Source organism: Carcharodon carcharias, chromosome 19 (genome assembly GCF_017639515.1).
Source record: "Carcharodon carcharias isolate sCarCar2 chromosome 19, sCarCar2.pri, whole genome shotgun sequence".
Classification (NCBI taxonomy): Eukaryota; Metazoa; Chordata; class Chondrichthyes; order Lamniformes; family Lamnidae; genus Carcharodon; species Carcharodon carcharias.
The window spans coordinates 68,813,252-68,839,795 of record NC_054485.1 but is presented as its reverse complement, the minus strand read 5'-3'; the positions used below and the strand labels follow the sequence as shown (position 1 = coordinate 68,839,795).

Below are 26,544 nucleotides of genomic sequence, written 5' to 3'. Positions count from 1 at the left end.
ACTAGTAAATGCAGTACTATTGTCTGAGACAATGACTTCTGGCAATCCATGTATAGAAAAACTTCAATGTAACCTTTCTATAGTCGTACCTGATCTAACCTCCTACACATCTAACCATTTGGAAAGTGCATCAATTATCAGTAGAAACATGATACCTAGAAATGGACCTACAGAATCCATATGCAGTCTCACCCAGGGTCGACCAAGCCATTCCAATGGGTGTAGTGGGGCTGCAGCAGGCAACTTCTGTTGCTGGCACTGGAGGCAGAGTTTAACCATTTTTCTACATCATTGTCTATACCTAACCACCAGATATAGCTCCTTGCAAGTATTTTCATTTTGGAAATTCCAGGAGGCGCACTATGCAACTCAGTTAAGAACGGTTCTCTTCCTTGTGAAAGAACAACCACTTGTCCACCACATAATAGGATACCATCCTGACTACTCAATTCATTCCTCCCGGTGAAGAATGGCTTCAATTCTTCAAGAACTGGTTTCTAGGACCAGCCTTTCAATACTTGGTCTCGTACTCTAGACAAGACTGGATCACGGCTCGTCCAGTTTCTTATTTCTCTTGTGCAGACTAGCAAAGAATCCAGGAAACTCATCGCTAATATCATCTCTTGGGGAGTTGGAGCATGTTCAATGCTCCCCTGCAAAGGAAGGTGACTGAGGGCACCTGCATTGGCTATATGCATCCCTGGTCTACATAAAAGTATATTTGTATGCTGATAAAATCAAAGCCCATCTTTGAATCCTTGTGGAAGCTATGGGAGGGATAGCTTTCTCTTCGCTAAACAGATACAAGAGCAGATACTAGAGTAAAGTGTTGGCCATGTACATCCTGATGGAATTTTTTAACTCCAAACATAATCAATAATCCTTCTTTCTCGATTTGTGAATAACCCTTCTCAGTCATAGAGAGGTGGCTGGACACATAGCCTAACGGCGTTTCTGAACCATTGTCCATCTTGTGAAATAGTCCCGCTCCCACGCCATAGGGGGATGCATCGCAAATTAGCACCAATTCTTTTGTTGAGTCGTAGTGTGCTATGAAGTTCGAAGAGTGCAAGAGCTGTTTAACTTTTGTGAAGGCTTTAGGTGACTTCCAAGATCAACATTTTTCTTCAATAATGAGTGTAGAAGGGCTAGGACCATTGATAAGTTGGTTAGGAATCGACCATAGTAATTTACCATACCCAAGAATGACTTGACCTCTGAGACATTTGTAGGCAAGGGTGCCTCCTTAATAGCTTTGACTTTTTCTTCTACCAGATGTAACCCTTAAGTATCCACCCAGTGGCCCAAGTAAATGACTTAATTTGCCTGAAAAGTACACTTTTCCTTTCTCAAGTGCACCCCTGCTTCCAAGAATCGTTTCAAGACTTCTTCCAAGTTAGCCAAGTGTTCACTTCTGTTAACCTAGTTATTAGGACATTGTCCACATAGACATAGACGTCAGGTAGTCCTTGCAGCAAGTTCTCCATCGTCCTCTGGGAAATCGAGCAGGCCGAAGAAACACCAAATGGCAGGCATGTGTGTTAATAAAATCCTTTGTGTGTGTTTATGGTTACAAATCCTCTGGGCGTACTATCCAGTTCCAGTGACTCATATCTAATTTAGTGTGAGTCCTCTCTCCTAATAATTTGGCATATAGATCCTCGATCATAGGGATAGGGTGCTTGTCCAAATTGGCAGCCTTGTTTACTGTTAGTTTATAATATCCACAGATATGGATGGTCTGATCCGGTTTCAAGACAGGGACTATGGATGCTGCCCATTCTGAAAATTGAACCAGCTGAATAATACCTAGCTTCTCTAAATGGTTTAATTCGGTGTCAACCTTCTTTCTCAGGGCATAAGGCACAGGCCTGGATTTTTTAAAAAATGAGGAGTTGCTTCAGAGTCAACATAGATCTTAGCCTACAGGCCCTTGATTTTCCCCAATTCCTCTTGAAAGACCTTGTCATATTTCTTCATCAGCTCTGACAGTTCTCCAGCTCTCAGCTGGAAAATTTCAGACCAATTTAGTTTAATATATTTTAACCAATCATGACCTAGAAGGCTTGGTCCTTCACCTTCCACTACAATCACAGGGAGCATTGCTATCTGGTGCTTGTAATAAACAGGTACAGTAGTAATACCTTTCACCTGTATGACTTCACCAGTATACATTTTCAATTTGGCTGAAATCTGCTTCATATACAATCGTTGAGTACCCTTGTTTAAATATTTGAATCTGTGCTCCCCCACCAGAGTGGTTAATGCCCCGGTATCCACTTCCATAATCAAAAGTTTTCCATTGACCTGCAGAGTAACAGTGATTGGCTCTGTTTTCCCTACTTTCACATTAAAAAGAGAATAAACACGTGAATTAGTGGTTTCTGGTTCTTCTACATTATGTATTTCGATCAGCTTACTTTACTGCCTGGGAACCTGTCTCAATCTTTCTTTACATTGCTTCAGTATGTGCCCTCTTTAATGACAATGATGGCACTCCACGTCTTTAAAACAGCAAGTTTCAGGGATATGGTTACTTCCACAATGGTAACAATTCATTTTCAGATTTGCTGCTGAGCTGGTTCCTGTATATTTTGTAAATTTTTGGATAGCAGGGACTGTCACCCACTTTGCGGCTGACTCCCTGGTTTTTTGCACCACACCTGGTGGTCTGTTCCTGCCATAACTGGAAAACGGTGCCATTTTGTACACCCTGTAAGGCATGCGAATCCCAGTCGGTGCTTTCCATCACAAACGCTATTTCCAATGCTCTTTTAAAATCGATATTTACTTCAGCTAACAACCATTGTTGAATAGCATCATTGTGCACACTGCAGACCAAATAATTCCTTAACATATCGTTTAGGGTCTCCCCAAAGTCACGATGTCCAGTTAGCTGTTTCAACTTTGCTATGTATGTTGCTATGGTCTTCCTGGGGCACTCAGTCTCGAATTAAATATCAACCTCTGAGTGATTATGGAGGGTTTGGGTTGAAAATGACCCTTTACGAGTTCTATCAATTCGCTGAAGGTCTTCGAATTAGGAGCATTTGGGGCTGTCAAGCTACAGATTAAATTATAAATTTTACTCCCACAGATGCTTAGAAAAATTGCTTTGCTTTTTTTTTCCACCGTTATTTCATTTGCTTGGAAAAAGAAACTGAAGTGTTCGATATATTGACTACAGTCCTCTGTGGATGAGTCGAAAGGGTTGATCCTGCGAAAAAGTGGCATACCCGGTGAGTATATTTTCCCTTTCATCTGATATTGTCATTCACTGGGCAAGGGTCAGCACTGGAACTAATTTATCCTCGTCGCCAGTTGTTATGGGCTTGAATTTCCGGATATGTTTCTTATAGGAAACAGTGAACTTTATTTAGGCTTCAGCAGCAGTTACATGCTTCCAGAACTGGACACAAACTCCACCACTGAGGCTCCCCACGCTTCAGGCTGATTCATTCACACTATCATGTGATACTATACGGTACAATAAGTCTTAAAGCTGCAGGCACTACATTCCTTAAAGGTACAGTTACTACAGATATATACCAGGAAGAGTAGGGGTCCTAACACCGAGCTCTGGGAACTTTCAGAGAGAGTGACAATGGGGGCACTTGGGCCCCTTCTCAGGTTACGAGCTCTGTGGAGACTGATCACTTTTAAAGAGAAATTTAAACTTCTAGTTAATAGCTGAAAGGATGACATGTCGAGATTTCATGTTTTACTGTCACATTTCCAAACAAAAACACAATTGACTAAACAATATTTTCTTTTGAAGACAACTTATACTTTAAACTCAAGAAATGATTTACTTATCGCATCTCACACTCTCCAGGAGTTACAGAACTTAGAACACAGTTGCTTAGTTCACAGTTGCTCTCAGCTTCCAAAAAGGTTGCTCCCATTTACGTTCCCAGCCAGGTAACATCTAATCCCAGAACTATCTTTCACAATGAGGTTTACACTGTTATTTCTTATGCTAGCTCCAAGCTAGGCAAATCTTCCAGCCTCTTTTAACTCCTCACGAATGTGTTCTGCATTGTGATGTTTTTCAATCAGCATTTTCTCTGCTTAAGGTGCAGTGTGGATCTGCTGATGTCTCTGGAGCTCAAAGGTTTGGGTGAAAGACTTGTCACAAATGTTGAAGCGTTTTTCCCCTGTGTGGATCTCTGGTGTCCCAGGAGGGTCAAAGACACCAGGAAATCTTTATCACAAACCTCACACCTGCAGGATTACTGCCCTGTGTGGATCTTCTGATGGAGCAAGAGTTTGGATGACCACAAGAAAGCTTTGTCACACACCTCACACTTGAACAGTTTCTCCACTGTGTGAATGTGTTGATGTGCACTAAGGATCGATGAGGTTAACAATGATTTGTTGCATATCTTGCAAGTGAACACCTCTCTCGTGTGACCGCATTGATGTGCATGGAGGTTCGATGACTGTGTGAATGCTTGGTTGGACACCTCACACTTGAAGGGTTTCTCCCCTGTGTGAATCCTCTGATGCATCAGGAGCTCGGAGCATTGGGTGAAAGCCATCTCACAAACCTCACACCTGAATGGTTTCTCCCCTGTGTGAATCCTCTGGTGTATCAGGAGGCTCGAAGATGTCACAAAAGCTTTATCACAAACCACACACTTGAAGAGTTTCTCCCTCTGACGGATCCTCTAATGGACCAGGAGGTTCTCTAACTGTGTGAAAGTATTGTCACACACCTCACACTTGACCGGTTTCTCCCCGGTGTGAATGCGTTGGTGTATGTGGAGGGACAATGACAGTGCGAATGATTCGTCACACACCTTGCATGTGAATGGTTTCTCCCCAGTGTGAATGTGTCGGTGTTCACGGAAGCGCCATGATTCCAAGACGGCTTTGTCACCTGCCTCACAAGTGAACAGTTTCTCGTAAATAGGTTGGTGTTTGCAGAGGAACGATGAGCTCGAGAATGATTTGTTGCACACCTTACACATGAATGGTTTCTCCCCTGTGTGAATGCGTTGATGTGCACGGAGGTTCAATGACTGTGTGAATGCTCGGTCACACACCTCACACTTGAAGGGTTTCTCCCCTTTGTGAATCGTCTGGTGCATCAGGAGTTTGGAACATCAGGTGAAAACCATCTCACAAACCTCACACCTGAATGGTGTCTCCCCAGTGTGAATCCTCTGGTGTATCAGGAGGCTTGAAGATGCCACAGAAGCTTTATCACAAACGTCACACTTGAAGGGTTTCTCCCCTGTGTGGATCCTGATGGACCAGGAGGTTCCCTAACTGTGTGAAAATTTTGTCTCATACCTCACACTTGAATGGTTTCTCTTCCATGTAGATGTCCTTGTATTAACAGTTGTACAACAGATGCACCTTATGCATTAGGAGGTCGTGTGAGCCTATGGAGTCCTCCTCACATACTTCACATTTGAACTGTCTCTCATCTGTAGGAATGAGTCAGTGGTTCTTGAGGCTCAATGAAGAATTGAATTTCTCACCACACTTTAAGCCCATTCACACTTCTTCCCAGCCTCGCCCTGACTGATCACCCACAGCCAAACCTTCGGAAAGGTTGGTTCTGATGGATGGTTCCACACCGCTGACCAGTTTCAGAGCTGATGATATGTCAAAGCTCCTCTGCTTTCCAGATGATGGTTTCACTGTCCAACCTTCTCTGTGTTGAGCAATGCTGTGAAGGGACTGGATGTCTTCCCACAGTTGTGCAACTATGTTCCTTGGGTGATGGTCAGGATCTATCTGCAGTGTCTATCCTCTCTGTATTCTCTGGTGTAGTACAGTGCAATCCTTCTGTAAAACATGAAAAGGAAACATGATTTATCCAACTCTCTCTCCTCCTTTGCTGAAGGGGCTGACTCCTCAGTTAGAGACTGTTTCACAGTGAGTGCCACTTTGCTATTCCCCTGTGTACAAGTTCTCCCCACACCTCAGGAGGAGGCGAGTTTTGATCATCCACTCATCATTTTTGTCTGAAGACACTTTAACATTGTGTCTTGCGCTCGTGTGCTGGGCTCCAACATGGTTGAGAATGGAGCCGTTTTCTCCTATTACTTGACTGGTTGTCTACAATTCTCAAGAGGATTTGGTAGGACTACAGTGCTTTTCTCTGATCTGCTTTTTGGGGCTTTTTGGTCTGCTTATTACCTGCTACTCTTGGGGAGTTTAGCCTGCATGTAACCCTCTGCATTACCAGGAGAGAGAGAGAGCAGACGGAGGTAAAAGGAAGAAGATGCAAAATAGGAGGAGAGGAAAAGGATAGATCATAAGAAATAGGAGCATGAGTAGGCCATTCATCCATCTCTCCTTTGCCTGTGCTGATCCCACCCCTGCACGACATTGCTACCTAGAATGCTGTGGGTCTTCCTCTTCTGATCTGCTGTCAAACACATCTGAGGCTACACATCCCACACTGATGTTGTCAGTTTGAAAGCCTCTGAGGATGAAGAATGCTATTCCCACACTAGGAATCTCTGTCAAACATTTACCAGCAGAACTGAGACAGCAGCTGCAATAAGTGAGGTTTTATTCAGATGGGACAATGACAAGTTTAAATCCCCACCTGATCTGCTGCTCAAAGTCGCCTCCGTTTCACTGGTCAGTTTCCCAGCTTCAGGAAACTCATGTTACTCCAGAAATATTTGGATTGGCTGTGAGAGACATCAATCAGAGAGCCCACCCACTCTGCCCAATCTCTCCTCTTCCTCTTCCAGAGCTGGTTCACTTCCTGTAGGAACTGAAAACCAAGTGAGGAGATGGTGAGTGAAGGAACAGAATTTATAATAATTACATCACATAATATCCACACTAATGTTAAGGCAGTCTGACTATCCTGTGGGGAATCAGGTGTGGAAATGCCCCTTATGCTGTGTGAGAAGATCCAGCTGAGAGAGCTGTTTACTGGGTGCTTTGTGCTGAACTGTTTGTCTGGAGCTGAGTGTTGGATATTGAGTGTGTTTATTGGAAGCATTTCCCTTCTGATTTACAGGCTGAGTTTTGTTGCTGGGTCATTACTGAATATGAGAAGGTGAGGTGTAATTATCTGGGAGGTGCAGAGTGTCTGAGGATTATTACTGATTTCCTATTGTTGAGTTCTGTGTGTGTGTGTGTTGGGAGCTGGTTATTATCCTGTGGACTGTGAATGGTCAGTTCTGTCTGTGTGTTGGGATCTGGATGTTTCCTGTCATTTCAAATCCATCCAAGGCCTCCCACCCACCTCCCCCCACCCATCCCCATTTCTGTAAGCTCCTCAGAAAAGAAAAAAAAAGGCTTGCATTTATGTAGAGCCTTTCACGACTACCAAATGTCCCAAAGCTCTTTACAGCCAATGAACTACTGTCCCCAGTGAGGGGGCAGACTCATTGTAAGGGGAGATTGGGTTATAACCTATAACTGGCAGCAGACCAGGGTCGGAATGACTGCACACTAGTTCAAACTCAGTGTGTCAAGGAGCACTGAAGGATGCACCTTCAGGCTGCAGTCCCCCTCCTTGCATTGCCAAGGTGGGGGGGCGTGGGGCTGAGGGTAATTCCCGATCTCAGCCCAGATTGAGAGGAGGCAGTGGACAGAGAGGCAAGAGGCAGAGAGGAAGCCAATGCTGCTCCTGACATGTCTATCCACTGGTTTGATGATAATCATGGAATGAGGGCTGTGCCGGGCTGTGAGATTGTGGTGGAAAACAATCCTGCTGCTGATGGTTCACTGCACCTCATGGATACCCAGTGTTGGGTTTTGTCCTTAGTCTACTTCCCTAGTGATGATTAACATGGTGAAGTACTCATTCATCAGGAGGGGAGTGGAAGTTTTCCTTGAACTTGTTTGACCTGAAGCCATGAGACTCCATGGAGTCATAATTGAGACTTCCCCACCTGCCAGTGGGATGGGACATACCCAGGGATGGTGACGGAGGAGTCTGGGATGTTACCAGATTGATACGATTCAGTGAGTATCACTGCTACTTGACCAGTCTGTGGGGCAGCTCTCCTCGCTTGGGTACTTGTCCTCAGACCTTGGTAAGAGAGACTTTACAGATTTCACTGGGCTGAGATCACCCTAATCTTATTCTGACACAATGCCAGGATTGTCCAGATCTATCTGATTTCCCTCTTATAATTGGACTTTGTAGTGACTGTTCATCATTGTTTGCTCGGGCAGTTCAGAGTCATCCATGTTGTGTGGGACTGGAGTCACATAGACCAGACCAGGCAGCTGTAGCAGGTTCCCTTCCCTGAAGGACAATTTTTGGGTTTTTAGGACAACCTGAAAATTTTTGTTTTTTTATTTTGTTTCTGTTCCACAAATTCCAAACTTTATTAAATTCACCTTCACAACATGGAATTATTGAGGTAAATAGCATAGGTGCTTTTAAGGGAAAAATATATAAGCACATGAGGGAGAAATGAACAGAAGGATATGCTGACAGGGTGAGATGAAGAGGGATGAGAGGAGGCTCATGTGAAACACACCATCATGGCCCAATTGAGCCGAATGACCTGTTTCTGCACTGTAATTCTATGTATGTAACTTTCCGTGGTTGGATTTGAACTCACAATCTCTGGTTGTTAATCCAGCACCAGAGTAATTTGGCTCTCATACCTGGAGACACATTTATTGAAATATCTTTTAATGCCTTCTTTAAATGTATTACCTGAAGGCCTCGGCCTTTTCCAAAAGCCTGGGCTTGGATTTGATAGTTTTGCCCAGTGCTGTGGCTGATAGCTGAATGCAGGATAATTTCCCAGGATAAACCAGAACCCTTCAATCAGCTACACTGAAGCAATATTTTCCTTAGCTTCTAGCACTTCCTGCCCAGTGTGTTTTCTTCAAATAATTTTGGAAAACAAGGGGAGAGATATCAAAATCTCCATTGAATTTACATTTCTCGAGTCTTTTTTATATTAAACACATACTCCAAGCATAAAACTGGTATTTTCCAGCACAACTCGAGCTCATAGTGAACTAATAGCCCATTTTACACTCTGATAAAAGCAAAAGGATGATGGAAATCTAGAACAAAAACAAAAATACCTGGAAAAATTCAGCAGGTCTAACAGCATCTGCGGAGAGGGTTTCGAGTCCATATGACCCTTCATCAGAACTAAAAAATATAGAAATGAGATGAAATATAAGCTGGTAGAGCGGGGTGGTTGGGACAGGTAGAGCTCGATAGGGGGCCAGCGATAGGTGGAGGCCAAGAAGAGACTGCCAAAGATGTCATAGACAAAAGGACAAAGGGGTGTTGAAGGTGGTGATATTATCGAAAGGATGTGTTAATGGGGACATTAAGGGTAGCAAGCAGGACAAGCTAGTGGCAGATGGCCCTTGTGGGGTTGGGGTGGGAGGAAGGGAATGAAATGGGCTAAAAGGTGGAGATGAAACAATAGATCAAAATAAATTTAAAAATAGGTGGGAAAAGAAAAAAGTATATATTTGTAGAAAAATTATAAATTATTGGTAAAAAGGGAATCGGAAAGGGGGTGGGGATGGAGGAGGGAGTTCATGATATAAAGTTGTTGAACTCAATATTCAGTCCGGAAGGCTGTAAAGTGCCTAATCGGAAAATGAGGTGCTGTTCCTCCAGCTTGCGTTGGGCTTCACTGGAACAATGCAGCAAGCCAAGGACAGACATGTGGGCTTGAGAGCAGGGTGGAGATTTGAAATGGCAAGCAACAGGAAGGTCTGGGTCATACTTGCAGACAGACCAAAGGTGTTCTGCAAAGCGGTCACCCAGTCTGCGTTTGGTGTCTCCAATGTTGAGGAGACCGCATTGGGAGCAGCGAATGCAGTAGAGGGAATTGAGGGAAGTGCAAGTGAAATGCTGCTTCACTTGAAAGGAGTGTTTGGGCCCTTGGACAGTGAGGAGAGGGGAAGTAAAGAGGCAGGTGTAACACCTTCTGTGGTTGCATGGGAAGGTGCCGTGGGAGGGGTGTTGAGGTGTTGGGGGTGATGGAGGAGTGGACCAGGGAGGGAACGATCCCTGCGGAAAGCCGCCGGGGGGGGGTGAAGGGAAGATGTGTTTGTTGATTGCATCATGCTGGAGTTGGCAGAAATGGCGGAGGATGATCCTTTGAACGCGGAGGCTGGTGGTGTGATAAGTGAGGACAAGGGGGACCCTATCATGTTTCTGGGCAGGAGAGGAAGGTGTGAGGGCGGATGCGCGGGAGATGGGCCGGACATGGTTGAGGGCCCTGTCAACCACCGTGGGTGGAAAACCTCGGTTAAAGAAGAAGGAGGACATGTCAGAGGAACTGTTTTTGAAAGTGGCATCATCAGAACAGATGCGACTGAGGCGAAGGAACTGAGAGAATGGGATGGAGTCCTTACAGGAAGCAGGGTGTGAGGAGCTGTAGTCGAGGTAGCTGTGGGAGTCAGTAGGCTTGTAATGAATATTGGTGGACAGTCTATCACCAGAAATTGAGACTGAGAGGCCAAGGAAGGGAAGGGAAGTGTCAGTGATGGACCATGTGAAAATGATGGAGGGGTGGAAATTGGAAGCCAAATGAATAAATTTTTCCAGATCCAGACGAGAGCATGAAGCAGCACCGAAGCAGTCATCGATGTACCAGAGAAAGAGGTGTTGGGGGGGGTGCCTGAGTAGGACTGGAACAATGAATGTTCCACATACCCCATAAAGACACAGGCATAACTGGGGCCCATACGGGTACCCATAGCCACACCTTTTATTTGGAGGAAGTGAGACGAGTTTAAGGAGAAATTGTTCAGTGAGAGAACAAGTTCAGCCAGATGGAGGAGAGTAGTGATGGACGGGGATTGTTCGGGCCTCTGTTCAAGGAAGAAGCTAAGGGCCCTCAGACCATCCTGGTGGGGGATGGAGGTGTAGAGGGATTGGACATCCATTGTGAAGAGGAGGTGGTTGGGGCTAGGGAACTAGAAATTGTTGATATGATGTAGGGTGTGAGATGAATCGCGGATGTAGGTGAGAAGAGACTGGACAAGGAGAGAGAGAATGGAGTCAAGATAGCAAGAAATGAGTTCCGTGGGGCAGAAACAGGCTGCCATGATTAGTCTGCCGGTGCAGTCCTGTTTGTGGATTTTGGGTACAAGGTAGAAGTGGGCTGTCCAAGGTTGAGAGACTATGAGGTTGGAAGCTGTGGAGGGAAGATCTCCAGAGAAGCTGATGTCAGTGACAGTCCTGGAAACAATGGCTTGATGGTCAGTGGTGGGGTCATGGTCTAGGGCGAGATAGAAGGAAGTATCTGCGAGTTGACGCTCAGACTCCGCGAGGTAGAGGTCAGTGCGCCAGACAAAAACAGCACCACCCTTGTCAGTGGGTTTGATGACGAAGTCAGGGTTGGACCTGAGAGAACGGAGTGCGGCAAGTTCAGTTTTTACACTCCGCCTGTCTGTCTTTTCCATTGTCCTCATGGTGCCTGGAAAGATGGGGTCTGGGTGGAGGAAAGAAAGTAGCCACAGTGTCTGCTCAGGTCACTATCCAGTGTCCCTACTGGAAACAGAGGTGTGAGACAGACAAGTGAGGAAAAAGAAAGGATTTGCATCTGATCCCCCACACAGGGGAATAGCAGACTGGCACTCACTGTGGAACAGTCTCTAACTGAGGAGTTCAGCAAAGAAGGAGAGAGAGTTGGAGGAAATCATGTTTCCTTTTCCTGTTTTACAGAAGAATTGCACCGTACTACACCAGGGAATACAGAGAGGATAGACACCGCAGAAATATCCTGACCATCACCCAAGGAACAATTACACAACTGTGGGAAGACATCCAGTCCCTTCACAGCATTGCTAAACACAGAGAAGGTTGGGCAGTGAAACCATCATCTGGAAATCGGTCTGGTCAGGGGAGCTTTGACATATCATCAGATCTGAAACTGGTCAGTGGTGTGGAACTTTCCATCAGAAGCAACCTTTCTGAAGGTTTGGCTGTGGGTGATCGGTCAGGGTGAGGCTGGGAAGAAGTGTGAGTGGCTCCAAGTGTGGTGACAGCTTCAAACATTCATCGAGCCTCATGAACCACTGACTCATTCCTACAGGTGAGAGCCTGTTCAAGTGTGAGGTGTGTGAGGAGGGCTCCACAGGCTCATAAAATCTCAACGCACAAGGCATCTGAAAAATCCACTGTCAAGACAAGAACAGCCACATGGAAGATCAACCATTCAAGTGTGAGGAATGCAACAAATCGTCACACACATCTCAGTCCGCACACGCCAACACATTCACACAGTGGAGAACCTAGTCAAGGGTGAGGTGTTTGACAAAGCCATCACACAGTCATTGATCCTCCTGAACTATCAGACAATCTATACAAGACAGTAACCCTTCCAGTGTGAGATTTGCAATAAAGTGTTCCAGACATCTTCGAGCCTCCTGAGACACCAGAGGAATCACACAGGGGAGAAACCCTTCAGGTGTGAGGTTTGTGGGATGTCTTTCACCCAATCTTCCAATCTCCTGACGCACCATAGGATTCACGCAGGGGAGAAAACCTTCAAGTGTGAGATGTGTAACAAGAGTTTTGCATAGTTGTCAGGCCTGATGAATCACAGATGCATTCACACAGGGGAGAAACCATTCACTTGCTAGGTGTGCGACAAATCATTCTCATAGTTACTGAACCTCCGCACACACCAACATATTCACACATTGGTGAAACCATTCAGGTGTGAGGTGTGTGACAAGGCTTTCACATAGTCAGCATGTCTTCTGGTCCATCAATACAATCACACAGGGGAGAAACCCTATCAGTGTGAATTCTGTAATGAAGCCTTCACATAGTTGTCATATCTCCTGGAACATTAGGGAACCCACACGGGAGACAAACCCTTCCAGTGTGACATGTGTCAGGATAGTTTCACCTACTCCTCCTCTCTCGCCATACACCAACATCTCCACATGGACTTGGAGCCGGGTCACATACTTTCATTACGCTGAGTGTTGTCTGTGTTGTTTACCCTCCAGTGCTCACACAGGCGAGCTGTTGTTCCAAAGCACTGTCTGTCTCAGCAGTGTCTGTCTCAAACATCTCCTGTCATCAATCTAGTCATTTCAAGAAGGCAATTTAACCTTTGACCAAATCACCAAACATAACCAAAAGAAGACATCAATATGTATAGAAGCTCCTGTATAAACTCAGCATCCTCTCCGTGCAGCGTCAGGTACGAGTCACTCACTGACTCTCACTCTGACCAAGAAGGCAGTCAGATACTCAGTGGTTAGAAAGATTTCAGCTTCTGATCTACCAGCACAAGCACCCGGGAGAGGAGCCATTTCTGAGGTAGTAATGGATGGACTTCAATTAGCCTTAGCATCTCTGGGAGAATCAGCCAGGGATCCCGTTCCTCATCAGTGACCCCAGCTGGGAAGTCTGGGGGAGGGCAGGATGTGTCTCTCTGTGACAGTCTCCATTGTCTCACAACATTCACTGTCTGGGTCTACACATGCTGAATGGCCACTGGAACAGCACTAGAGGCCAATCAATGTCCACAGTCTGTACTCCAGGTCAGTACCTTGAGGATTGGAAGGAATATGAGAGGACAACAGCTTGTATTTATAGAGCACTTTAATATAGTCAAACATCCCAAGTGTTTCATAGGGAAATAATCAGAGAAAAATTAACACCAAGACAAAGAAGGAGATGTTAGGAGGAGATGACCAAAAAAATGGTCAAAGAGGTGGGATTTAAGGAGGGTCCTAAAGGAGGGGAGAGATATGAAGATGCAGAGAAGTTTAAGGAGGGAATTCTAAAGATCTAACATCCAAGGTACATGTATTAAAAGGACCGAATGATCATGTCTTTCACCATGACCTGTGCAGCATCTTCTTCCTTTATTAACACTTAATTTAATACCTCAGCCATGCCCCTTGCCACAGGCATAAATGCCTTTCTTGGTCCCTAATGAGCCCACTCCTTTTTTTGCTATTATATACCTATAGAAGACTTTTGATTCCCTTTTAAGTTAGCTTCTCGAATCTTCTCATACCCTATCTTTGCTTCTAATTTGTTTTCTCAAACCCCCTCTGACCTTTGATATTCAGCCTGGTTCTCAATTGTATTCTCCACTTGACATCTGTCATAAAACACATTTACTTCTTCATTTTAATCTCCATCTCTTTTGTCATCCAGGGAGCTCTGAATTTCTTTGCCTGCCTTTCCCCCTTTGTGGGAATATCCCTTGACTCTGCCTGATCTATTTCCTCTTTAAAGGCAGCCCTTTGTTCAGTTACCGTTTTTCCTGCCAACCTATGATTCCAATTTATCTGGGTCAGATCCATTCTTACCCCATAGAAGTTGGCTTTCTCCAAGTTAATTATTCTTCCTCGGGATTGTTCCTTGTCTTTTTCCATAGCCAGTCTAAACCTCATGATACAATGATCACTGTCCCCTAAATGTTCTCCAACTGACACTTGATCTTTTTGGACCTTTCATTTCCAAGAACCAGGTCCAGCAATGCCTCCTTTCTCATTGGACTGGAATCATAATGCAATGGAAAATTCTCCTGAACACACTCCAGGAACTCTTGCCCCTTTCTGCTCTTTATACCACCACAATCCCACTATATTCGGATAATTAAATTCTCCCATTTAAGTACTCTACAGTTCTTGCCCTCTCTGTTATTTCCTTGCAAATTTGTTCATCTACATCTTTCCCACTAGTTTGTGACCTGTGGATGGCATTGATCAATGTAACTGCACCTTATTTGTTCCTTACCTCTGGCCAAATAGTTTCTGTCCCTGACCCCTCTGGGACATTGTCTCTCTCCAGTTCTGCAATGTTCTCCTTGATTAATACTACCACCTCTCCTGCTTTCCTTCCTTCCCTATCTTTCCTGAGCAACTTGTATCCAAGAATATTTAAAACTCAGTCCCACCCTCCTTTGAGCCACAACATCATATTTCCACATAGCAATCAGCACTGGCAACTCATCGATCTTATTTACCACCCTCTGCATATTCATATACATGCACTGTAACCCTGATTAGGCTTTATTATATTCCGTCTTACTCTGAAGCCACCTAATACCTTACTATTTAGTACTGTAGTGCTATCTGTCTCTCCCAATACTCTGTGAACCTTGGTGTTCCTCTCTGGTATGATCTCTTGGTTTCCACCCCCTGCCAAATTAGCTTAAACCCTCCCCAATACGACCAGCATTGTTACCAGAGTGTTACCCACTCGGCCTACATAGGTCCCATCTCCCCCAGAATTGATCCCAATGTCCCAGGAGTCCAAAGTCCTCCATCCTGCTCCATCTGTCCAGCCACACATTCATCTGCTTTATCCTCCTATTTCTATACGCACTTGTGCCTGGTACTGGGATTCATCCAGAGATTACTATTTTTTGAGATCCTGCTTGCAGATTTCCTACCTAGCTCCATAAATTCTGACTGCAAGACCACATTTTTCTTTCTACCTGTATCATTGGTACTGATGTGGACTACGGCCCCTGGATGTTCACCCTCCCCTCCCCCCAGGGTGCTTGGCAGCCATTCAGCGACATCCTTGACTCTGACATCAGGGAGGCAACAAACCGCCCTGGATTCACACCTGTGGCTGCAGAAATGCCAGTCTATTCCCCAATCCTATCTCCTACCACTATTGTTCTTCCAGTCATCTTTGTGCCCCCAGCTGTGGTGCCATGGACTTGACTGGCTGCACTCCCCAGATCAACCATCACTTTCAGCAGTATTCGGAACTGATTATCAGTCAAAGAGTGAGACACGCTAAGGGAGTCCTGCACTAACCTGCCTTCCTGACATCTCCCTTGAAAACCCGAGCTGGAATTTTAATGCTGTGCTGGTAAAGTGAGCCAGCTCTCAGGAGTGGGTATGGGGTAAAATCGGTGATGTGAATTATAGACAGATCGTCTTCAGATGACGGGTGTTTGACTAATACCATGGGGAATGTTTGTACTCTCCTGTCTGGGAGGACTACTATCCTGAGTATGGTGAGGGAGTGGGGGTGAGTTTCTACAGACCTGACTTCCCTCAGCCCATCATATCTCGATGTAATAATTGTGATATGTTCACCTTACACTCTCCCAAGATTCATTTCATGTTCTGGGAAAGATCTTGAGTCTCTTTCAAATGCTTTATTATTTTGGTTGATTCAGAGTTTGGTGTAAGCTGAATATTGTGTTGTTATTTGTCTGCTGTTTTATCAATCTTCTAGATTTATAAGTTTTTTTAAGACTTTTAAAATCTTACAGATTTATAAGTCACAATAAAATCACTTTTTCAACTTAACCCAAACTACCTGATTTATCAGCATGTATGTTCCTATTCACTGAAACACTCAGGAGCCGACAGTAAGACTTTTATACACAATATTTTGGTAAATGTCACTGTGGGCTGGTTTACTTTCTCCATCAATGGATTTATAATTTCCAGTTTACAGGAAGCATAATGTTTCCCAAAGGAAGAAAGACTTTCATGTATATGTCAACTCTCACAAACTAAGGGCATCTGAAACCACTTTGCAGCCAATGATGTGGTTTTTGAATTGTGTCACTGTTATAAGTTAAGAATCATGGCAGCCAAGTTGTGCACAGCAAGCTCCCACAAACAGCAATGTGATATTGACCAGATAACCTGTTTTTGTGATATTGATTGCGGGATCCAAATTGGCCACGATTTAGGACTAACTCCCCAGCTATCCTTTGACACACTGTCATAGAATCTTTTACAGTCACCTGAGAGGGATGATGGGGCCATTGGTTTAACTCATCTGAAAGATGGTACCTCTGACAGTGCAGCACTCCCTCAGTACTGCACTGGAGTGTCAGCCTCAGTCCTCATGTCTCTGGAGTGAGACTTAAACCCACAACTTTCTGACTCAGAGACGAGAGTGCTAACTAAGTCACGGCTGACAGTAACTGATCATATGTCTGTTGTATGGGATTCAGTTTCTAAGGGGTTAAGTCCCAAAGCTGTGTACAGGATGCTTTTCCCCCAGTAAACTGGCAGACAAAGTTTGATTTGATTTAAAGTGATAACTAGTTAGAGCTGCAGGTGTCAGTGTTGTCTTTGTGTCTGGGTTCCTGAAGCTGTGAAAGGTGGTAAAGTCCCTGGTGTCAGTTGGAATGGACATCTTAAGGGATTGTCTTCAATCAGTACTGCTGATTAACCATTCTGCTTTCATTCACTCATGAAAGTTCTATTGTTTAGGCACAGTTCTAACAGTCTGTCAGGAATAAAACTCGAGGAACAACCCACTCTTCCCTGGAAAGCTCAGTGTTAGTTTTAGTGAGGTTTTTGAGCTTGTTTTCAAATCCGTCCAGTGGCCTCTCCCCTCCCTATCTCTGTAATCTTTTCCACCCCTCAGTACTACACTGGAGTGTCAGCCATGATTTTTTTTGTGCTCAAGTCCTGGAGTGGGACTTGTACACAACCCTGTGACTCAGAGAACAAGGTTGTGGGTTCAAGTCCAACACCAGATGGATTATTCCATGAACATGGACTAAAGTTGTTGTCAGGGCCAAACGAATAATCCCTCAGGCTCTGGGTTCCCTGTAAAAAGCTCACCCACAATTTATTGAACATACACACGACCATACAAATTAGGAGCAGGAGTAGGCCACTCAGCCCCTCGAGCCTGCTCCCCCACTCAAAAAGACCATGGCTGATCTGAATGTAACCTCAACCCCACATTCCTGACTATCTTGATAACCTTTCACCCCCTTGTTAATCAAGAGTCTGTCTAGCTTTGCCTTAAACATATTCAAAGTCTCTGCTTCCACTGCCTTTTGAGGAAGAGAGTTCCAAAGACTCACTGCCTTCTGAGAGAAAAAAATTTCACCTTATTTCTGTTATAAATGAGCAACCCCTTATTTTTAAACAGTGACCCCTAGTTCTAGATTCTCTCACAAGAGGAAACATCCTCTCCATGTCCACCCTGTCAAGAACCCTCAGGATCTTAAAGGTTTCAATCAAGTTGAAACACAAACATGTTGTAAAATGACGGAAGAAATTATCCTATAGATGTTCACACACTGCATTGATCATGAAACCAATCAGATCACAATGTACCACCAGTAAATAAAACTGTTTCAATTGGCCACACACCATTTTTCAATAGGTATTTTCTTTAGTAAAACTCCTTGACAAATATGCAACAACCACAAGTGCACAGATTGTGGCCGAGACTTTTCAATAGTTTTTGTCGGCGTAATCCAGCTGAAATTGACCGTATCGGGAATTTTCAATGTATCAATGCATCAAGCATAAATTGAAGTTTCCCAATCTTTAATGTTGGTTTATTAAACGTCGCCCAGGAAGCTGGTACCAACCTGGGACAATGACAAGATTAAATCCCCACCTGATCTGCTGCTCAAAGTCGCCTCCGTTTCACTGGTCAGTTTCCCAAACTTCAGGAAACTGACAACTCCAGCATGATGCCACCACCAAACACATCGTCCCTTCACCCCACCTGGCGGCATTCCGCAGGGATTGTTATCTCCGGGACACCCTAGTCCACTCCTCCATCACCCCCTACACCTCAACCCCCTCCCACGGCACCTTCCCATGCAATCGCAGAAGGTGTTACACCTGCCCCTTTACTTCCCCTCTCCTCACTGTCCAAGGGCCCAAACACTCCTTTCAGGTGAAGCAGCATTTCACTTGCACTTCCCTCAATTTAGTCTACTGCATTCGCTGCTCCCAATGTGGTCTCCTCTCCATTGGAAAGACCAAATGCAGACAGGGTGACCGCTTTGTGGAACACCTTCAGTCTGTCTGCAAGCATGACCCAGACGTGTCTATCGCTTGCCATTTCAACACACCACCCTGCTCTCAAGCCCACATGTCCATACTTGGGCTGCTGCAATGTTCCAGCGAAGCTCAATGCAAACTGAAGGAACAGCACTTCATCTTCCGACAAGGCACTCTACAGCCTTCCGGACTGAATATTGAGTTCAACGACTTCAGATCATGAACTCTCTCTTCCATCCCCACCCCCTTTCCGATCCCCCTTTTTTCCAATAATTTATAATTTAAAAAATATATATTTTTCTTTTCCCACCTATTTTAAAATTTATTTTGATCTATCATTTTATCTCCACTTTTAGCCTATTTCGATCCCTTCCCCCCACCCCCACTAGGGCTATCTGTCACTTGCTCATCCTGCTTTCTACCCTTAATTAGCACATTCCTTAGATAATATCACCACCTTCAACACCTCTTTGTCCTTTTGTCTATGACATCTTTTGGTTATCTCCACCTATCACTGGCCCTCTATCCAGCTCTACCAGTCCCACTCTGCTCAACCAGCTATTTCACCACATTTCTATATTTCTTTAGTTCTGATGAAGAGTCAGATGGACTTGAAATGTATACTGTGTTCCTCTCCACAGATGCTGTCAGGCCTACTGAGTTTTTCCAGCTATTTTTGTTTTTGTTTCAGTAAATTCATGTTACTCCAGAAATATTTGGATTGGTTGTGAGAGATGTCAATCAGAGAGCCCACCCACTCTGCCCATTCTCTCCTCTTCCTCTTCCAGAGCTGGTTCACTTCCTGTAGGGACTGAAAACCAAGTGAGGAGATGGTGAGTGAAGGAACAGAATTTATAATAATTACGTCACATAATATCCACATTAATGTTCAGGCAGTCTGACTATCCTGTGGGGAATCAGGTGTGGAAATGCCCCTTATGCTGTGTGAGAAGATCCAGCTGAGACAGCTGTTTACTGGGTGCTTTGTGCTGAACTGTTTGACTGGAGCTGTGTGTTGGATGTTGAGTGTGTTTATTCTTCTGATTTACAGGCTGAGTTTTTGTTGATGGGTCATTACTGAATATGAGAAGGTGAGGTGTAATTATCTGGGAGGTGCAGAGTGTCTGAGGATTCTTACTGATTTCCTATTGTGAGTTCTGTGTGTGTGTTGGGAGCTGATTATTATCCTGTGGACTGTGAATGGTCAGTTCTGTCTGTGTGTTGGACACTGTTTTTATGCTCTGGACTGTAATTTATACAGTTCCTCTGAGGGGATGTTCCCAGTCGGAGTGGCAGGACTGAGGGAGAGCCGCCTCCTCGGAAATTTCTTTAAATTTTACCTGAAGGCCTCGGCCTTTCCCAAAAGCCTGGGCTTGGATTTGATAGTTTTGCCCAGTGCTGTGGCTGATAGCTCACACACTGAGTGAGTGCAGTGTACCAAATTTACCAGAACCCTTCAATCAGCTACACTGAAGCAATATTTTTCTTGGCTTCTGGCACTTCCTGTCCGGTGTGTTTTCTTCAAATAGCCTTGGAAAACAGGGGGAGAAATTTCAAAATCTCCATTGAAATAACATGTCCCCTGATTATTTTTATATGAAGCACATATTCAAAGAGTAAGATTGGTCTTTGCAAGCATGACTCAAGCTCATAGTGAACCTGATAGCCCGTTTTACACTCTGTGCGACTGTCTTTTCCATTGCCCTTACGGCATTTGCAAATATGGGGTCTGCCCTTAACTGGTCTGATCTACATGTGAGCCCAGATCCACAATAATGTGGTTGATTCTTAAATGCCCTAGCAAACCACTACAAAGTCACAGTGCAATGAAACTGGATGGACCACCTGGCATCGACCTAGGTACTGGAAATGACAACAGCACATCCAGCCCTGTTGACCACGCAAAGTCTTATTAACATCTGGGAGCTAGTGCCAAAATTGGGAGAGCTGTCTCACAGACTAGTCAAGCAACAGCTTCACATAATCATCCTCACTGAATCATACCTTACAGATAATGTTCCAGACACCACCATCACCATTCCTGGATATGTCTGTCCCACCAGCAGGACAGACGGCACAGTGGTATACAGTCCGGAGGGAGTTACCCTGGGAGTCTTCAGCATTGACTCTGAACCTATGAAGCCTCATGACATCAGGTCAAATATGGGCAAGGAAACCTCCTGCTGGTTAAACCCCACCCCCTGCCAACCGCCCCCTCAGCTGATGAATCAGTGCTTCCTCCATGATGAACACCAACTGACCAATTGGAAGAAGTACTGATGATAACAAGGCCACAGAGTCTACTCTAGGTGGGGAAATCAATGTCCATCACTAAGAGGGGTTCAGTATCACAATGACTGACTGACTAGCCCAGTCCAGTCCTAAAGGACATAGCTGCTAGACTGAGTCTGTGGCAGGTGGTGAGGGAACCAGCACAAGGTAAAATCCTACATGGCCTCATCCTCACCAATCTATCTCTCGCAAAATGCATTGTCCATGTCAGTATTGGTCGTAACCACCACACAGTCATTGTGGAGACGAAGTCCCATTTTCACATTTGAGGATACCCTCCATCCTGCTGTGTGGCACTACCACCTTGCTAAATGGGATAGATTTCAAACAGATCTAGCAACTCAAAACTGGGGTTTTGGAGCATAATTCCAGAGCGCATGTCTTCAGTATTATTGCCAGAATGTTGTCAGGGGCCGTAGCCTTTGCCATTTCCAGTGCCTTCAGCCGTTTCTTGATATCACGTGGAGTGAATAGAATTGGCTAAAGACTGGCATCTGTGATGCTGGGGACCTCAGGAGAAGGCCAAGGTGGATCATCCACTTGGCACTTCTGGCTGGAGATTGTTGCAAATGCTTCAGCCTTGTCCTTTGCACTGATGTGCTGGGCTCCTCCATCACTGAGGATGGGGATACTTCGTGGAGCCTCCTCCTCCAGTTAGTTGTTTAATTGTGCACCACCATTCACGAATGTGGATGTTGCAGGACTGTGGAGCTTAGATCTGATCCGCTGTAATACTCCACCATCAACATCCTGGGCGTTATCATTAACCAGAAACTGAACTGGACTAGCCATATAAATACTGTGCCTACAAGGACAAGTCCAAGGCTGGGAATTCTGCAGTGAGTAACTCACCTCCTGACTCGTCAAAGCCTGTCCATTATCTACAAGGCACAAGTCAGGAGTGTGACGGAATACTCCCCACTTGCCTGGATGAGTGCAGCCCCATTAACACTAAAAAGCTCGACACCATCCATGACAAAACAGCCCGTTTGAATGACCCCCCTTTCACTACCTTAACCATTCACTCCTCCCACCACCGAAGCACAGTAGCAGCCGCGTGTACCATCTAAAAGATGCACTGCAGGAACTCACCAAGGCTTCTTAGACAGCACCTTCCAAACCCATGAACCCTACCACCGAGAAGGTCAAGGATACATGGTATCACAGCACCTGGAAGTTCCCCTCCAAGTCACAACCCTTCCTTATTTGGAAATATATCTCCATTCCTTCACTGCCGCTGGGTCAAAATCCTGGAACTCCCTCCTGAACAGCACTGTGAGTGTACCTACACCATATGAACTGCAGCAGCTGAACAAGGTAACTCACCATCATCTTCTCAAGGACAATTAGGGATGGACATTAAATATTGGCCTAGACAGCGACACCCACATCTCGTGAATGTATAAATAAAAACTGAGGAGTCAGCCCCTTCAGCAAAGGAGGAGAGGGAGTTGAAGGAAATCATGTTTCCTTTTCCTGTTTTACAGAAGGATTGCACCATACTACACCAGAGAATACAGAGAGGATAGACACCGCAGATAGATCCTGATCATCACCCAAGGAACAATTACACAACTGTGGAAAGACATCCAGTCCCTTCACAGCATTGCTCAACACAGAGAAGGTTGGCCAGTAAAACCATCATCTGGAAATCAGTCGGGTCAGGGGAGCTTTGACATATCATCAAATCTGAAACTGGTCAGTGGTGTGGAGCCTTCCATCAGAACCAACCTTTCTGAAGGTTGGGCTGTGGGCAATCGGTCAGGGTGAGGCTGGGAAGAAGTGTGAGTGACTCCAAGTGTGGTGAGAGCTTCAATCATTCATCGAGTCTCATGAACCACTGACTCATTCCTATAGGAGAGAGGCTGTTCAAGTGTGAGGACTCCACAGGCTTATAAGATCTTCTAACGCACAAGGTGCATCTGTTGTAGAACCATTAACACAAGCTTCATGGAAGAGAAACCATTCAAGTGTGAGGTGTGTGACCGAGCTTTCACACAGTCATCGACACTCATGAATCACAGCCGCATTCACACTGGGGAACAGCCTTTCAAGTGTAAGGTGTGTAACAAGGGCTTTAGACAGTTATCAAGCCTCGTGAATCACCGGCCCATTCACACAGGGGAAAAACCATTCACGTGCGAGGTGTGTGACAAGTCATTCTCGCAGTCCTCAACCCTCCTTGTCCACCAACGCATTCACACAGGGGAGAAACCATTCACCTGTGAGGTGTGTAACAAATCATTCTCACGGTCATCACACCTCCGCAGACACCAACACATCCACACGGGGAAGAGACCATTCACCTGTGAGGTGTGTAACAAATCATTCTCGTTATCATCAGACCTCTGCAGACACAAACGCCTTCACACAGGGGAGAAACCATTCACATGTGAGGTGTGCGGCAAATCATTCTTGTTATCTTCAGCTCTCCGCGCACACCAACGCCTTCACACAGGGGAGAAACCGTTCATGTGTGAGGTGTGTAATAAATCATTCTCTGACTCATCGAACTTCCGGACACACCAACGCACTCACACAGGAGAGAAACTGTTCAAGTGTAAGGCGTGTGACAAATCATTCTCTGATTCATCAAGACTCCTGCTCCATCAGAGGATTCACACAGGGGAGAAACCGTTCATGTGTGAGGTGTGTGACAAATCCTTTTCGGTGTCATCAAGCCTCCGCGCACACCACCGCACTCACACTGGAGAGAAACCATTCACGTGTGAAGTGTGTGACAGATCTTTCTCGCAGTCATGGAGCCTCCTGTTCCATCAGAGGAACCACACAAGGGATTAACCCTTCAAGTGTCAGGTTTGTGATGAAATTTTTGTCACACATCTTCGACTCTTCTGGGACACTAGAGGATACACACAAGAGAGAAACTCTTCAGGTGTGGTATTTGTGACCCACTCCTTCGATCTCCCAAAGCACCAGCAGATTCACGCTAGTGAGAAACCATTCAGGTGTGAGGTGTGTGACAAGACTTTCACACAGTCAGTGTATCTCCTGGTCCGTCAATGCATTCACACAGGGGAGAAACCCTATTGGTGTGAATTCTGTAATAAAAATTTCACACAATTGTTGGACCTCCTGGAACATCAGCGAACCCACACAGGAACTACCTAACCAAGTTCTTTCCCAATTTTTTGTCAGAGTGTGAATGTCTACACAATCTCACTGCAATGAGTGTTCAGTGATATTGGGGCACAGAATAAGGAACAGCTTTCACTCACATCAAACAACTAGTGACAACACCAGTGCTGAGATATGATGATGTCATTGATGAAGTCACCCTGCAGTGAGATGCCAGTGAAACAGGACTTGGAGCAACCCTCATGCAGCAAGGACAACCAGTTGTGTTTGTATCCAGAGCGTTAACACAAACTAAAGGACACAGACTGAGAAAGAGAGCCTGGTTATTGTGTTTGCTTGTGAGCATTTTAACCAGTACCTGTTAGGAAGAGAGAAAATGATGGTAGTGTCTGACCACAAGCTACTTTAAAGCACTTTTTCAAACTGTTTCTATCTGCTTCAAAGCAATTGCAAAGATCGTTATTTCATTTGCAGAGATATCATTTGGAAGTGAAGTGCAGGCAAGGGAAGTAGATGTACATCACTGACATGCTGTTGAGAGCTGCATTCTCTTTGAAGGAAGTTGATGGTGTTGGTACAGAGTGTGAAATCTTCCAGATTCAACAAGAAGCAACAGCACGACGTGCTCTGGAAGTCATCAACCCAGCAGAGACACTGAATCTGACAGACAAGTGTCTTGCTCCGATCCAGCAAACTACACAATGAGATACAACTCTTCAAATGTTACAGGAAGTTGTGATGAAAGGACGGCCTGAAACCATCAAGGACACACCTATTGCTGTATGAATGTATTGGACAGACAGAGATGAAGTGATTGCCCAAGATGGCATCTTCTACAAAAGGACTAGGGTCATTATCCCTAAAGAGATGAGAAAAGTCTGAGGAAGGCAAGAGAAGTGCTCTGCTGGTCAAACATGAGCAATGAGATTAAGGACCACATCAGCCAGTGCAGTGTTTGTAATGAACATCAAGCTAAGCAAGGTAAAGAGCTGCTCATGATTCATGACATACCATGGATGAAGCTTGGAGTAGACCTCTTCACTGTCACTGGAACTGATTACCTCGGCACAGTCGACTACTGTTCAGACGACTGGGAGTTAGACCAGCTGACGTCAACAACTACCAGTGAGACTAGAATGCCTGAAAGCACACGTCAGTCGTCATGACATTCCTGATATTGTGATGAGTGACAATGGCCCTTGATTTACGAGCGAAGAATTCAGACACTTGATGACCGATTGGGAAATTCAGCACCAAACATCATCTCCACACTATCCCCAGTCAAATGGAAAGACCGAGGCAGCGGTGAAAATTGCCAAAGGGATCATCAAATAATTGACTAGATCCAGTACAGATGTGTACAAGGCAATCTTAGAGTGGAGAAACACACCTACTGAAAGCATGAAAAGTTGCCCAGTCCAGTGACTAATGTCATGCAGCACCCAAACCACTCTTCCAACAACTAAAAAACTACTGGGGCCAGAAGTAGTAACAGGGAGTGAGTGACAAAATCAAAGTGAAACTACAAATTTCACTTTGATAAAGCTGCCCAAATCATTGCCAGAGCTGAGAGTTGGAGAGCCAGTCAGAGTGAAAACATTCAAGGCACTCAACAAAAGTCAGCTCATTGGCAACTTGGGTCCTGTGTGGAGAAGTTGTCACCTCGATCATACACGGCGAAAGTGAACGACTAGATCTATTGTCACATCCGTAGACATCTATGTGCAACTGGAGAAGCTGCTCCTTCACAGCAGACAGCTGATGAGGCAGATCTGATTTCACCAACTGAGCAAGGAACTGAACGACCATCAGTCCCAGAGGTCAACCGTTCCCCAACAAATACAGCTGATCAGCAGCAACAATTACCACAGCAACAACACTCGCCACGGCAACAACATTCCCCAGAGAGACATCACCTCAGGAACCAGCAGACACCGGATGAACAGCCAACAACAACTCACACACGTACCATAAGAAGACCTGAACACTTTAAAGATTGTGTGTGCAATGTGTGTGTAGGGAGAGACAAAACTGGAACAGACTAGAAAGAACAAACAGTTTTGTGTTCATGTGTGATAATTTTCTTTACAGATTATACATATGCAGTAAGTTGTAAACAATAGTGTAATGTTTTTTCTATTTATGAACAGAGGGATATTTGAATAAAGCCCTTTATACACTCTGGTTCATATATTAATATGACCTCTGATGTCATCATATGTAAATAGAGGTTTGAGGGCAGTGATCATTTTACACACCACATGGAACATTGTCTAAAATTCAAATTGCTCCAAATATTTCTGGAGTAACATGAGTTTCCTAAAGCTTGGGAAACTGACTGGTGAAACGGAGGCAACTTTGAGCAGCAGATCAGGTGGGGATTTAAACTTGTCATTGTCCCATCTGAATAAAACCTCACTTATTGCAGCTGCTGTCTCAGTTCCTCCTGGTAAATGTTTGACAGAG

General features: G+C 44.9%; 1 protein-coding gene across 1 annotated transcript; it reads left to right on the top strand.

The window, feature by feature from the left end:
- Window positions 1-6,724: 6,724 nt before the first annotated feature.
- Window positions 6,725-26,260, top strand: LOC121291760 (zinc finger protein 271-like). The gene is made up of 4 exons (XM_041213280.1): window positions 6,725-6,764; window positions 11,645-12,396; window positions 19,476-19,520; window positions 22,467-26,260. Exon 4 carries the CDS (start codon window positions 22,930-22,932, stop codon window positions 23,779-23,781), a length of 852 nt encoding a protein of 283 aa, XP_041069214.1. The 5' UTR covers window positions 6,725-6,764; window positions 11,645-12,396; window positions 19,476-19,520; window positions 22,467-22,929; the 3' UTR covers window positions 23,782-26,260.
- The last annotated feature ends 284 nt before the right edge of the window (window positions 26,261-26,544 follow it).

Bases quoted from the DNA above. Each gene is read 5' to 3' on its own strand.
- LOC121291760 (XM_041213280.1), top strand. From the start codon at position 22,930: ATGGAAGAGAAACCATTCAAGTGTGAGGTGTGTGACCGAGCTTTCACA.